Source organism: Poeciliopsis prolifica, unplaced genomic scaffold (assembly GCF_027474105.1).
Source record: "Poeciliopsis prolifica strain line A6 unplaced genomic scaffold, Auburn_PproV2 SCAFFOLD055, whole genome shotgun sequence".
In the NCBI taxonomy this organism is placed as follows: Eukaryota; Metazoa; Chordata; class Actinopteri; order Cyprinodontiformes; family Poeciliidae; genus Poeciliopsis; species Poeciliopsis prolifica.
Genome location: NW_026562430.1, coordinates 1012225 through 1028185, shown reverse-complemented (window position 1 = coordinate 1028185; position 15961 = coordinate 1012225). Strand labels below are relative to the sequence as shown.

General features: G+C 38.0%; 1 protein-coding gene across 2 annotated transcripts in view; it reads left to right on the top strand.

The window, feature by feature from the left end:
• Nucleotides 1-1847: 1847 nt before the first annotated feature.
• LOC129379073 (interleukin-1 receptor accessory protein-like 1) overlaps nt 1848-15961 on the top strand; it is a 185347-nt gene continuing 171233 nt past the window's right edge. For both annotated transcript variants that reach the window (XM_055059651.1, XM_055059650.1), the window contains exons 1-2: nt 1848-2319; nt 13859-13952. In XM_055059651.1, coding sequence (XP_054915626.1) covers nt 13871-13952 — 82 coding nt within the window. In that variant the 5' untranslated portion in view covers nt 1848-2319; nt 13859-13870. The remainder of the gene's footprint in view (nt 2320-13858; nt 13953-15961) is intronic.

Sequence of the window (15961 nt, the reverse complement as noted above, 5' to 3'; positions counted from 1 at the left end):
CAAAGAAAGCTCACAAGTGCACAGTTTCAGTCCGAGAAGGCTGTCCTTTCTCCCCCTTTCAAGCCCTCCCCTTATCGAAATTCGCCTCACAGAGTCACTGTGCCAGAGGCCAAAGTCTTGACAGGGGTGGCCCAGTGAGGGGGAAATCAAACGAGTCCCTTTTCACTGTCAGTTTGGTGCACAGGGAGGCCTGCTTACCTACAAGTCCTCAGTTTCTTTTAAACCTTTTCTGGAGGAGAACAGCGAGGCTTGGTCACTGTGCTCATCTCAGGGGATTTAAATTTATCTTTTCAAATATAGATGTGCGTCACATTTGAAAAAAATACTGCAACTCTAGATGAGCAACACTTTTAGTTGTATTTTTTTCAAACCATCATATTAAATAAACTCATTAGATTTCAAAATGATGCAGAATATAATTGTGACTTATTTAATGTTATGATTTTTGGATTGTTCTCATCAGCCTCTGAATTCGAAGGGGTGCATTGAGGTCTTAGCACAGCGTTTCATTTCTGTTGCCAGTGAGCGTATTCTTTGTGGCAGGTCGTGCATAAATTCTGTACATAATTAAATGCACAGTAGTCAGCATGTTTTTGTCTGCACGCTTGAATTATTGCACATTGTTAAAATAGTTTTTCTTGCATTTTATGAAACACTAACTACAATTTAGTCTTCTTTGGGCATTTCAGCATCAATTATTTTTTTTCAAAGAAATTAATATATTTTCTACTTTTGCTTCATATATTATTTCAGTGCATTTTCAGTCTCCCCTGTAAATGTTTTCCTGGTGTAAATATTCCTGTTAAGGATGTCCAAAATATCATTTTTATGTTTAAACAATCATTTGTGTTAGTTTTTTATTTGTAGTTTTTTTTTAGACTGAAAGATGTTTCTTCAAACTGGAATTCATGCAATAAAACATTTATTTATCAATAATTAATGTCTAAACTATCTAACAAACTTACATCTGGTGCATTTTATATAGTTTGTAAAACTGCTAGGATAACATTCTCTGTTTAAATATGACTAGATAGTTTGGCTTGCATCATATTTTCAGCACCACCAAGTGTCTGTACTTGGAAAGGTTTCACTAAACGTATGAGTTTGCTCCTTTTCTATCCCAGAACGATTAAACTGCATTCCCCAATTTATCTGCCTGTTTCTGTTGTGTCTCAGAGCCATGCAATCCAGCACTGTAGAAGCTTTATGTTGGGTTAATGTTCAGGAAATTGGGCAAACTCCTTCATAAAAATTAATCCTGTTATTCTGGAATGAAGGTGCACATAATGTTTGTCTCATCAAATTAAATTTGCCGTAGAAACCCCTCATATATCAGATTTTTGTTGGGCTATGAGCACCTGCATGCTGGAAATGTTGGGGTCACACCTGCTACAAACTTGAACGTGTCTATAGAATTGTTTTCTATCAAAATGTTTCCCATTTTTGTTTTTAATTCATCACAATTCATCACTTCATTTGGATGCTGGGTTGAGACTTTGAGACTCCGATAAAGATTTCAGTGCAGAAGCAAAATGTCAAGATGAAGATAAAAAGAGCTCCGTGTCATGTTTTTGTTTCAAAATAATATATTTTTGGAACAAATGTTTCCTTTGAAAACATCAGAAGCAGAAAACCGGAGTGAAAGATTGAGACTGTTTGATTCTTTTCCTAAAACATGATCTATAATCCATTTATTTTTCATTTGACCACCTGCTTCCAGGCCAGCTGGTGTTTATTTTGATGGGAGCGCGCTGTATATCCGGTTCAGATCGGCGTAACTTGCGACACGTTGATGTACAGATGCAGCTGCACGCTGGTGGAGAGGGAGAGCAGAGACCGTGTCTTGTCTCTTTTTTCTGCCCATCACTTCAGATTTTGGCGCTCCTGCGGTCGCGCTTGAAGCTCAGCTCATCTGCGCGGAGCTGCGAGCGTCCGAGCTTCTGCTTTTAAACTGGATGATCACATCAATACTCCAATTTTTTATTTTTTATTTTTTTGCTCTACATTCATTTATTTTTTCTTTCGCAACCAGTTTTCATAATTCCCATGTCACGATTTGCTTCGTTTTCTTCTTTGCTTTTGTTTGAAAGTGACTGGCTGCAGGGGGGGTTTGCGCTCCAGTTTGCGCCAGCGGGGACTGACAATATGTAATTTTGGGGAAAGACGCCGCGGTTTTTGGAAAAAGTGGAATATTTCCCCCTTGAGCAGCAGCTTCTAGTGTACTTTGTGGAGCAGAAGAGATTCTGATACACAGTGATGGTCTGAGGTTATTACAACTTACTGCAGAGCGGATTCTATCATTTTGGAAACTGCTTGTGGGTAAGTTTGATGAATGATTCCTCTTTTCTGTTGCCAAAGTTGTACTGAATCCTCTCTGGGTACGTGCAGGAATAATATGCCGCGTCCATTTAATTTGGCTTTGACGCAAGCCATCCAATGCTGCAAATCAGTTACCAGTTGATTGTTTTTGTTTAGAGTGGAATCCTGGTCTCCTTATATGCGGCAGTATTAATAAAGGCGCGTTGGAAGAGAGCGCATCTCTCTCCGAGTTACGCATGGATCTCGGTGTCTGTTTTTGCGTCCGTTGCGGACTGGAACGGCTGCAGTACGGCGGTGCAGCTGGACTGCTGAAGTCACACACACGCACCAAAAAAATTAATTAGAAGAAAGAAAAAAAAAACGAATCTGAGCGCATATCGATCTGTGTAAGAGCAATTTTACGCATCATTTTGTTTCCGTTGTAATTGTGTGATATTGCGTGCAAATCGCAAAGGGCTTCTGTGCGTCAGCAGCGCGCGTGATTGTGTGGTGGGTAAATAGGAGGCGAGAAGATCCCCAGCTCAGTTTGCTTAAATCATTTCTGCAGAGTGATCGCTTCTTGATTGCATTCCCTCTCCTCTCCCTCTGCTTGGACTGATGATGGATTATGATTGTCCATATGGACGCTAGAGTCACCCCTCCACCTCTGGCTCTAATCAGATTAGCGTTTGCCAGTTGAACATATTTGGGAATCAGCAAGTGACACTGATGCAAAGTTAAATCCTTCTCTTCTCCATTAGAAACGAGTTATAGAGGGTGCTGTAGCCCTGCAAGTTGATGCAAGTGTCACTATTTTATCAGAGAACCTCTGCAGAGATTTTAAAATAAAATTAACATTAACTTCTTTTTTCTAATTGTTGATCTGTGCTTGAACTTTTGGACACTTAACAGCATTAAAATCAATTTGAGTTCTCCATGTTATTTTTATGGCATATTTATTCATTTCTAAACCCAGGGTGAAGCTTGGCTACAGCATCACCCAGCATCACATGAATTAATAGGTCTGTAGCAGCAGCCACTTAACAGCAGCCCTGCAGCTACATATTGAGCTGAGTTGAGTGCTCTTATACAGAAATTGATTTAGACAGAGATTATGTCATCTGGTGCTGGCTCTTCCCCCCACCTCTGCATTCTTACAGGTCAAGTTTATCCTCTGAATTTCTCTTCTGTCCCCTGATGAAGTTCAAACTACAAAACCATGGTCACCTCTCATTAATTTCAGCTACAGTGCCTTGCAGAAGTATTCATGACCCTCAAGTGTCAATGTGAATTTATTGGGATGATTATGAGCAATACCAACACAAAATAGTTTTCAGAATTGTTGGCTTCGGAAAAGTGTAGCATATTGAAGTTTGTTACACAAACACAAACTTGTTGCAGAAATTTTTTGGGGAAAGTAATTTGCAAAAAGTCTCTCTGCCACTAATGCAACACTTGTGCTTAAGTGATACGTACATGTATGCTGTCTCACTATCTAAACACAATTTTAACTCACATAAACTTCACGTTGCAAACGACCCTCAAAAAGAACATAAGCATTTTCACCTCATTCAGCTTGCATTGTTCTGTCTGGTGGACAGAAGAACGTAAAAGCATCCCACAATTGTTCTGCCTCTGTCTTGATTGATGCTTTTAATTTTCAAGGAGCTGTCACCTAGGCACATTGGCCTTGGGTTTGCAATCAAGGGCCCAGACAGTCACAGGCTTTCAAATGAAATAGTTCATTAATGTGGTGGGAAATAAGGCTTGTCTCATTGTGGAATATTGGCTCAGTGTGAGGAGTGATTGGCGCAATTGGTGTGGATTTGTGAGCAAGATGGTCAGAGAGGAAGTTGAGATCCGGCTACTTCAATCATGGCTGTTAAATGACATTAATATAACTCGAGGGGAAAATGGGAAAACCCACAAGGCAACTATGTGTGTGTGTGTGTGAGAGAGAAGGTGTGTGGATGCGTGTGCTAGTATCCCAAACGTATTGATTCTGTGCATCTCTCACTGCTTGCTTGGCACTGCTGAGCAGAGTTATTGGCTGTTGTGAAATCAGAGCATTAGAAGCTGCGGACGACATGCATAACAGGCGTGCAAAGTTAAATCTTTTGAAAATCCAATTCCTCTGAAGATGAGATTCCTCTTTCTCCATGCCTTGTTCAATTTTCCGTCGCAATCATTGGGCATCGATCTGATCCAGACTCATTTATTTTTGTTGCAGCCATCATGTCAGGAATTGATAAGTGTGGTAGAGCCGATAAATAACAATATATCTTTGCATTATATAGTGGCTTCGCTCCTTCAAAATAATCATTACAGGAAATAAAGTGGATTTTTTTATTTTTATCAAGTACCAATAAGCTTTCTTACTTCATGAAGCAGTAGGAAGGCCAAAAAGCATCATGTAAAATAACTGCAGAGTATACATAGATTTCTGCGATTTTGCTCACCACCCAGATCGGCATGATCTGTGGGGCTACATCTACATAATTTTTATCTGTCGTAGTTATTATACTGAAAAGTGTAAAAGCTTACATGCTACTAGTTCTGTAAGAAGAATAATGCAATGTCTTTCATAAACCTTCAAATTATTGGGCTGTTTTGGGGCTTTATTTGAACTTTTTTGTGCGTCTCGTTATTGACGATACAGAGTATAATGCATCATAGTTGCAAGCTTTGATTGTCTTCTGTAGAGTTAAGCAAATGTCTATTTTGGAAAACTATTTCCCTTTATGGATTTATGTTTACAAAGGACTTTATATGCTTTAAAGAAGTTGGCTATGCAACTTTAACCACAGTTACTACTGCAACTGGTGAGCATGGTTGTTAGAATAGGATAGCAAGATTATATTTAGTCAGAGAACAAGTCTTAAAGTTATGTTCAAGTGGAATACTTTATAGTCATATTAATAAACATTATGTCATTGTCATGTCTCCACAGAGGTGGATATGTGCAGTGGCCTGAATCCATACATTCCTACTCTAAGAGTAAATGTATTTTCTCTGCAAAACGTTTCTTTAATTTGTTCTTGCTCAGTCAATGTTTGTTTTGTAAAAAAATTCATAAAACAAAAAATCATTTAGCACAATTTAGTTAATACAAACTGACTTTCTGGATCTTGTTAAATCTACATAATATTTACTGCTCTCTTGGTGGATGCCAGTGTTTGAATGACTCAACTCTTTTATGAATTTCAGTCATGAGTTAATGCCTCAATCGAGTCAGGCCTTAAGCCGTTGTAAATGGAAATCCAGGCTGTATAGAAAATAAATGGCCTTAAATTGACTCTCCCCGTACACTTTGAGTGAGTTGAGCTACCTGTGCTTCTTTTACTGCTCTTATTCAGCAAAGGCGTATCAAAGAATAGTCTTCCTTACAAATCATCTTCAGGCTGCCCTTTTTTCCCCCGGTTTTAAGACCTCGATGGGAGTGCCTTCATGTAGGGAAACGAGTACGACTGAGCATCTGCTGCTGTTGTGCCAGTTTTATTTACTTTCGGCATGTAATGGCATTTCAGTTCTAACCGAGTGCTGCTTAATAACTTCATAAACTGATGGTAATGGCATCATTTTCAGCTGTCTCTTTCCGTTGCTCATCGGTGCTTTGTATAATTTAAGTAGTGTCGGTGGATGGCCATAGTGTAAAGTGGATCAAAGTAAAATACCATTGTATGCTTTATTTTTGTATTTGTTGCATCATAAAATAAAATGACTTTGAGTTTGGCTACAGAGTTGTAAGTGCTAAGACTCAAATGTTATAGGCAGTTGTTGCAGAGGGAAATAATAGAGGACACAATAAGGTACTGATATTGAAATCTCTAAAATGGCATCTGTGGGCAACCTCACTTTATATTTTTCTTTGCTGCAGGCAATTCATGTTTGCCATCAAACTTTTCCCTGCTTTAATCTGTAGTGCAAAGAGGAGACCATTACCTCCATGTAGGAGAACAGAAATGTTATCTTCAGCTTTTGTTTTTAACACTGCCGTCATAGTGCCATGTCTGGAGGTGATCCTCTCAGACCCTTTCAGCTTACAAAGATGAAGTCAATGTGTTTTTAGATGTTAGCATCACCAGAGAAGTGGAGAGAGGATGGAAATTGCATGCCAGGGGAAACGAGATGAACAAATTTTCCTCCCATTTCCCCTCCTTTCTCCATCACATCTGTGCTTACTCATTCATGAAGCCTTGGTTCATACATTTCAGATATTCCATACGTTGGTGTGGAAATATTTTCTTTTTCTTTAAAAAGCTATTTGGAAGGAAGAAAAAAAGCCAGTCAACATTATTCAGGAGAACAGAGGAGGAAACTTTCTGTTTTCAGGACATAATCAGAGCCATCAATCTGTATTCACATTCTGACCTGACTTAATCAGACAATTCAAGACAGCCTTGAACATTATTCATTTACAATATCCTCTATAAGGGCTTTTGGGTTTTCACTGAATGAAAAGGCTCACACTATTACATACAGCATTTACTTAAATGGGAACTATGAGCATGCTCTGTTTGCATACTCCATTAATGCACACAGAGAGGCTACAGCAAATTCTCCTCTTGGAGCCAGGCAGGGGCTTAAATAGAACAGCTACATCAAGGGATTAATAGTGAGTGAAATCAAGGAGCGCTTCATTAGCAGTTCTTCATTTGTCATTAGCAACTTCACACGAGACCTGGGGCAACATAGTATTTACAGCTAATTTTCTACATACATTTCAGCCTGCCTTCAGACTGAGATGAGGCCGCAAATGTGATCACAACAAAGACCAAAAATGGCAAAAATGGTTTTATTTGCTTGTCTTTGCTTTATGCATCATCAGTTTCTAAAGGTAAAGTGTGAAACTCCTTAAGTGCCCTGCAAAGGTCTTCATAATGGGTGGTGATCCATCTCTCCACAAAATGTTTTTTTTAATCTCCAAAAGCAGATAACTTGATATTTCGTGACATTAAAAGGAATTCTGCAGTATGTTGCTTCCACCACAATGTGATAACACTTCTCATTTTTGTTTTTTGTTCTTTTAGCTTTGTTTCCCCTGAATTCATTGATTGGCTGAGGCTTCATATCTGAACCACAACACAGGAACTCATGGAATAATCCAGACCCCAGCGTGGCGAATGGCAGCAATAGTTTTATGCTGCAGAAAAGTTATATTGCATTAGAGCTGCAGGGGTGCCTTTTTTCCCCCTGTCCTGGACCAGACCCACAGAGAGAGACTCTCAACAGGGTTCATGATTTATAGGCCACTTTAGAGGAAGGACCCGGGGACGCAGCACTTCTTGTCCTCGGATATTGAATCTCTGCTTCCTGGCATGGGGTGTGGGTCATCTGTTATTGTGCGCAAACTTATTTGCATCGCACAATTTGAGCTTGTCATAGCTCTTAAATTTGTTTTTACTTTCAGAGTTTGTTGGTTTCAGACATGTAAGATGGATTGTCAAGGGGAAGATTTGCATGGTAGACGAATAGCTTTCACATTCTGGGTTTGTGGATGTACAATTATACATAATTTTGACACATTATAACAAGTGCTGGCGTTATGCTCTGGTCTCCTTTTTCTACATAAAAAACTTAGATTTACTCGTAAAAGGATCCTTCCTTGCAATATCAACCATTTAACGGCAATTTGCAAAGTGCATTACATAAAATTTAATCGGAAATCTCTATGCACAAATGAGCCATTTGACTTAAAAAAACCCGGCAAGATAAAAATTTCATGGCATCAAAAATTGTAGCATGCATGAAGGTGGAGTTTCATAGCTTGTGTTAATAATATAACAATCCTCTTTCATCCTTACTTCCTTAATCAGCTAACCATTCTGCTACTTAGCAGAAACAACTTTCTGCTGAAACGATGTTTACCTGGGTGTATTGCTTCATTTTGTGGGTCTTTACTCTTTACACTTAATGGCTTAAAAGCATTTATATGAGGCGTTTTAACGCTGGCAATTAATATCTTTAATTTAAGAGTAGCTCCAGAGTTGAATAAATGTCAACAGTTGTATTTCTTTTAACTGAAATATGTTGCCAAGGAAATTTCCTCCTGCTGTTATTCTGTAAAATATGCAGTGTTTTTTTTTTTTTTTTTTTTTAAGTCAGAGCCTCTTGAAGACTTTGATGCTCTCTGCTGCATAGCATTAGCATACCGTAGAGCTAGCTGGAGACTCATCGGTTCAGCAGCAGATCAGTCTCAATGTCACAGATGTAAATTTAGGTGCTGAGTAAAAATGTGTGTAAGAGGTTGTGTGTGGGAGAGATAAAGAAAGAAAGGCTGCAGTTTGTGAATATTAATCACCACCATTGGAAGTCTCCACCTAAACTTGAGGAGCTTTGATTGTATTTAGCATTTCTATGAAATGCACCTGCTATGTTTGGATCTGGTTGATGTCGGACCTCAGAGGGCTGCAGTATGAAATTTTACAATCTGATTTAGCAGCAGCTGTGGTAAATTCCCCTTCCAGTGCCAACACATCAAACCTACTCTTCTGGCTTTTGAGAATTAGTTTTTTTGGCTGTGCAAAAAGAAAAAAATGGTATAAAAGATGAAAAGGAGGTAATCCGTACCACTCAGCTTCCCAGTTCAGTTAAGTTTATGCACTAATCATGTACTTGAATGTTAGTTTTATTAAAATTTTTGCTCTTACTTATGGATTTGAACCATTAATTTCTGTGTGAAATCATATTACATTCATCTTTTATAATTAATGTCAAAGTTTTGATCTGTTGTGGATTTTCTCAAAACATCCTCCATCATGAAACAAGATATTTTTTGTTGCCTTCGACTTTCTGTCGTAGTTTTGGATATTTTCCCATTCTTCTCAACTGAATTTGAAGAGCTCATTTAAAGCTGTTGGTTTCCAGGCAGATTTCCATCTTTTACACAGTCAATACTATTTATATGTAGTGTTTTTTGTAGCTTTTGGAAGACTATTAATGTTACCCTGTTGACAGAAGGTTGTATGTGTTTGGAATCATTGTCAAGTCAACAATGTCATCCTTCCTTTTAATCTGCACAGTTTCTGCAATGTAAATACAGTCTTAATATACTTAAAAGCCTCAGTTTGTGTTACAAAATGTGACTATTGTGGAACAGATGATTGTTTCTGGTATGGCACGCCTTAAATCCATTTTTGGTAAAATGCTCTCTTTGTGGAGCGTGACACCAAGCTTCCAGCCGTTTCTGATTCATGGCTGGCTTAGGCGTTTGTGTTTATTCATTCTGTGTTTATTTTATTTGCTTTCACCTGTAATATCCAGAGAGCTTCGTTCCTATAATGTCATCCTTGTCTCATCGCTGTGCAGGGTAAAAGATTTAGTTGGCATGCACCTCAACCACAAACGAATTACAAATATTGGCTTCAGATCAAGTAAGTAAAAATTACTTTAGATTACATTATTGTATTGTGAAACAAAACCTCAGTTTTTATTTTTGAACAATTCCTTTGTCTATATATGCTCTTTCAACTTGCATCATAGTTTATCTTACAGTTGTTAAGTGTAAGATAACAACTTAAGGCTTTATAAACATTACAAACTGGACTTTGGAGCAACATTCACTCTATTTGATAAGGTGCTCAACTTGCTATTGAAATATATGGAGCTTCACAATTCATTGTATTACAGTGGACAACCCAATATCAAAATGTCCAATATTGCACTCAAAGTACTGCTAAAATGTATTATTTTGAAAGCATTAAGGTTTTCTGCATTCATGCCTTGCATATCACTTATCTAATTGGCCATTTGCATTGACTTTCACTGCCCACATTTTTTTAAATATATTTTGGTGAACAAGATGACAAAGCTGACAGAAAATGGTGGAGACAACATGATGAGGGGAAATAAAGAAAAATACAATTTAGGTTAATCTAAATTTTTGACATAAGTATCACAAGGTCTTGTCATTTTAATAGCACTCTGGCAACAATTGTGGTGAGAATTACACACATTCAGTGTGTAATATCAGTGTAATATAGCTGCTGGTTATATTTTTTTCACTAGTGCAAAGTGCTTGCCTTTTAAAGGAAAAGGCCTGTTCACATGCTAGCATAAAAAATATTCAAAGAACACTTCTGACAATTTTAGAATTAAGCACATTTAAATATGTCGGATTTTCTTTTTTTTTTCAAATTTTTCTCTTTGCAAGAGTCAAGAACATGGAGGCTTGTGGTTGTTGGGTTATTAGATAATCTAAAATGGAATAATTCAGCGAGGAGAGCACAGACATGCGTGGGTGGGTGTGTGTGCGTCAGCCAAGGGTATGAGGGCTTAAGAAGTGTTTTTCACAAATAGAAATGTTAACTCGCCAAGCAGAGTACATATCAATTTTTGTGCCTGAAGGTAGGAGGAAGGAGACACAAAGGTGACACAGGGAAGAGGGAGAGGGGTGTAATGACAGAGATGGAGAGATGGTATATTCATACTGAAACTTACGTAGCATTACCATTACTTTCGCCTTATGCAAGTTGATGCATAATTCCTGAAACAATTCTCACATTCTTGAACAACTGCTGTTGTATTTGAGGCTCCATATCAAATATTTGTGTTATTTTTTAGTGTATAGGAAATCTTATTGCTAGTTACCTGTTTGGACAGGAGAGGAAATTCATTATGCTACATAAACCTTGGAAAGACATTTATTGTCTAAGACTTAGATCCTTAATTTAGATTTTGATGAGTTTGATTTCCTAAATTAATGTCAAAAATGTCCAGAATCTATATGTGTTATATAATTAAATGCTCACCACTGTACATAAATATTTGAAAAAGGTTTAAGTAAAATGGACAACATTCACACTAATCAGTTTCCAGCTCATATTGTCTTTACTTTGGCAAGATACACCTGAAGGACAAAGATGATTTGTGAATAATTCTGCTCTCATTAAGTCATAATTTCATACGTTTGTCACAAGGCAGGACGTTTGAAAGGTTTTTGAGTGCAGCTACAGAAGGTGGGCAGTTCTGCTGGATCCATATAGAATACTGTACTGATGGGCATTTACAAAAAAATAAATAGCCAGGCCTTTTTAGCACCGTTCTATTCCACTCTACTGTTGGCATTATGTACCATCTATTATCATTTCAAATAGGTAATTATATTATTTCTTCCTTTTGAAATGCAGGTTTGTGGAGGCAACATTTGCATTGCTGTTTTTCAAGCCACCAGAAAGAGTTTATATAAAAATCTGTTATGATTTCCTTTTGTTAGTTTATACTTCTTTGATATCTAGTTAACAGAAGATGTGCTGATACGCTGCTGCTTCACACTGAGCACAGGGCTCTTGAGGGTACGCAGATTAAAAATGTGAGTAGGAGAGATCTGAAATAAGATCTGTAAAATAAACAGAATCTCAATATCCATTTGGCAGGACGCAGTAAATAGAGCCTCAGCGCTAGAGCGGTGGAAATGTTTGGGGGTGAAGACGGGATGCATTTCCAGGGCTAACTCCTTGCCGTCAGGGGGCTGAGAGAGTGCCCCATTTCTCTTACCACGTCGTCCTCAAAGGTAATTGAATTTTGGATGAATCCGCGTTGGAGGAAAAACTGTCTGGAAAAAGGAGAAGGCGGATGCTTTAAAAAAATATAAAAACAATCAAAGAATGAGAGGCAGGTGACAGGTCCATCTTTGAAGATGGACCATTGAGTTCGCTGACATGACAAGCTATTATAAACACCTTTTATTTTTAAGATCTAATACTTCAGTGTCTTGTCAATTGTTTCTAGAAGGAAGAAAACAAACTTTTTATATGCTTTCATTTTTATCCCTTACAAACCAGAGAAACACCAAGCAGAATAGATGTCATCTCCCATTGGTTTGAAATCAACTAATGTTGCTTTCAAAATGGAAAAAGAATAATAACAAAGTTAGGATTTTTGTGTCACAGTGACTGCATTTCTGAGAATGTATTAGTTTTGTGATGCAAGAACTGATGACAGTGGGGCTTTGAGGAGGAGAAACTGCCAATGTCGCAATCTTTGGCAGCTGGCCACTTTCACATAATTCAGTTTCTCAAGGGCTGTTTTCTGATGCAGCATTGTGAAATCTATGTGAAGTACCTTTGTGATGGCTGAAATGCCAGTGGAAGTGTCCTAGTAGATTACATGGACATCCCGATGTGCTTCCCATGTCCCTAGTTCTGCAACAATGAGCTAAACAAGAGCTATACAGTCAATTGGTGTATTGAGAAGAGAAAGTATCCACTCTGTTGCCTCTGGGAAACATTTTCAGTTGGGTTAAAGTTGTTTTTATCTTTTTCCTAATTTTTTGTCTATGTATATATAGTAGCAAGCTATTAACCAAACACCTGGCGCATGCATGTTGCAGCTGCAGCAGAGCTTCTTGAGATTACGCTTGTGTTTTCATCAAAGTGCCCTTCAGGTCCATCCTCAAAGCTGCTAAAAATACTTGTATAGTGTGTGATCAACACTTTTGGTCTTTCTTTGATTCTATCCCTTTGAAAGCATGCACACAAAAATAACCAGTTATCTGGTTCTGTTTCATAAGTCTGAAGAAATTGCTATATTTGCTTGGCCTTCCCTTTACGATGGTCTGGCAGATAAACGATGCATCAAATTGCTCAGAGACAAAACTGGAAAAAATTGATTTATTTTTAAAAATGGTCACAGATTTTCACCAACTCTTGAGAGAACAATATGTCGCAGAAAAATTGGATGAAGAGGGACATTATGTGTAGAGAGCAGGCTGTTATGTTTGTGTTTTAGCATTTTCCAACAAATACCATGTTGTGAGAACCCACAACTCCTGATGTGGCCCAAAGCCTGGGCTCCTTGAGGAGAAATTGTGTTTTTGGTTTAGATAAGGACTAATGTGTGAATTAAGTTTAGGTTGGGTTTAGGGTACCACCACCAAGCTTGCATCAATCGGTTCATTGTTGTTAGGTTTAACAGTTTAGATCATTGCCTCCAAACATTTTCTAAACCTCCAAACTAAATCCTGCTGGAAGTTGCAAGTTGAACATGTTATTTATCTGCATAATCTGACTACAAATTGATATAAAACTTATTGTTTTGTAAAGATTCGTACTTGTGTCCCAGCAGTTCCCTCGTCTTAGTTGTGGCCTCTACAAGTTTTTAAATGATAGTGACTTTTATTATTACTTTTTTTCATTAACTTGGGTTGTATTTCGTTGATACAACAGGCGAGGCATGTTCACTGGGTCATTCTCAGTTTGCTGTCCATAACAATAATAAAAAGATGCCTTGATTTTAGCAGCACCTCATTATGTCATGTTGGTTGAAGGTGGAGCAAAGCAGGTTTGCCTTCAGACGGATTGTTCTTGATGCTAGTGTCATTGACGACTGCGTGGCCTGTTTGTGAACAGACAGTAAGTCTTTGCTCACATTCAAATAAAATAAAGGCAGTTGGATACAATTTGTACATGAAGCTTTTTTTTCCTCCTTTCTCTCGTCGACCTCGAGATTTTGTGAGTTCTGAGTGTGTAGCTTTGATTAAGCTGTCAGAACCCTTTCTCATCTTTTTATGTTTACCCGGTGTCCGTGTGGAATGATAACTCTCACCTCTGTTTCCCTTTAGGACTGTTAAAAAATGAAAGCTTCCATCCCTCTTCTGATCCTGCTTCATGCGCTTGTGGTCCATTGCCTGAAAGTTGTGTCAAAGAGAGGTTCTGGTAAGTCGCAGCTCCTTTTTATGACTTCATTTTTTAACACCAAGAAGTACAAGTCTGCTTTCAATATCCCACAATTTTGCATCACATGTATGGGTTATTTTGCCTTGATTTAATCAAGTAAGTTACATTTTCTACTACATTTCTACTTAAGTTGCAGCTGTTGTGCTTGTAAGCATTAAAGTCTGAGAGTAGGTTGATATTACTTCATCCCTCTTTTCCCCAGATGCTGGAATTATTACTTTAAGTGAGATAGATGAAAAGCAGAGGAATATACACATTTTCAAACACAAAGGATATCTTTTTTTCCATTTATTTTCCTCTTCCGTCCAGTGACTGCTTGCGTCTGGGTTTTTTGCCCATGCATATTAGGCACAGGTGCAGGAATGGCCCGAGGCTCATCAAAGGATTTTTTTTTTTTTTTTGCTTTCCCAGCAGAAGCCCCGATGGGCTATCTCTTGTGAAGCTTCACGAGCCATTGCCTGGAGCAAGGATTTGAATCGTGTCCACTGATAAATGAACACCCCATTTGAGCCAGACCCCCATCCTTTGTTCCTTCCCTTTTTAGATTGTACAGCTTTATTAGAAGCCACGCTGCTTGCAAGTCAGAGAGCTGTTGTTTGAAATGGGTTTTGGGCAATGAAAGGTGTATTGAAACCAGTTTATTTGTATTTTTCTGGAGCAGAAAGAGAGAGCACAACCAGAATGAGCAGGTCCATCTTGAAAGCTTGTTTTTTTATGATTTAGGGTTTCTTTGAGGAAATGTTGAATTCAGTATAAAACACAGTTTTAGCGATGCAGTGGCATTAATGTGACGGAAAACAAATTTCTTTGCCCCCTTACTAATTTGTCATTGTTTTCAACCTAAACATTACTATTTTGTTGCTTTCTACAGCCTTTTTGTATTGATTGATTGACTTGATTGTTTAATATCCGAAAACTGTTTCTTACTCATTTCCTATTTATTTGTGTTTTGGTCTGTTTGGCCCTCCTGCCTCTTGTTCCAGAAAAATGACTAGGAGACTTTATCAGACCGAAGTAACACCTACCATGCATCTGTATTTTCTTACATGAGTCTTTGAAAGTATATTTAAATTGTTGATTGTCAGGTATAAAACTTCCCCTTAGTGGAGATTGATGAGTGATTGTTTTTTTACGCAGAAACTGGGCACAAAACAGCCAAAAATGCACTTTGAAGGGGTAAAAAATGATCAACACTTAATCCAAAGACAAGATAGTAATCAAAATGACAAAGAAAGAAGAAGAAAAATAAAATATTAAAATGGAGATTTGCAAAAATGCATGTGGTGCTGTGAAAACAAATTTTTCCTCTTGAAGATTTCTGGTTGTTCAACCCTTGGGCTCAAGAGCTTCCATAGCGTTTACAGTTATGGATGAGGAACATTTTACATCACAGTGGATGAATTTTCACCCAGACTTCTCCAAAGCCCTGCATCTGCATGGGATTGGTAGAATATGTCATTTTTTAGCTTTTGCTGGATGTTGCTCATCTGCAATGTTAATTTTCTGTTGTGAGGCCAAACTCTTGCCATAAATTAAATATGAGTTAAAATACTGAAGTGAAAAATAGAGAAGAATTCAAAATTCTCAGCTTGGAGTGTTTTCATTTGCACCTTTTAAGGAAAACTAAACGACTTGATTGACGTCCTTGGGGGACTGCAAATCCATGGTTTGAGTGGCTTTTCTTTTCTGCTGGCATGCACAATCCCTGGAAGTCCTCTCTCAGTGCTGCATGTGCACAACAAATAAGTGGATTATTGCATCGAAAACACTCACATTTGATTAATGCTTTGTCTGCTTTTGGTCTCAGAGAGTGGACCAGTGCAGAAACACATAATGCATATCTGTCATATTAATTCTCTGAATTCATATGTAGAATGTATCCATTAGTCCTCTGAATTGCTAGAGGGCTGGATTGTCTAACTGGTTGGGCAAACTGAATAATTATGAATATTTTTAGCTAATTCAGCACATTACCTCCATAACAACCC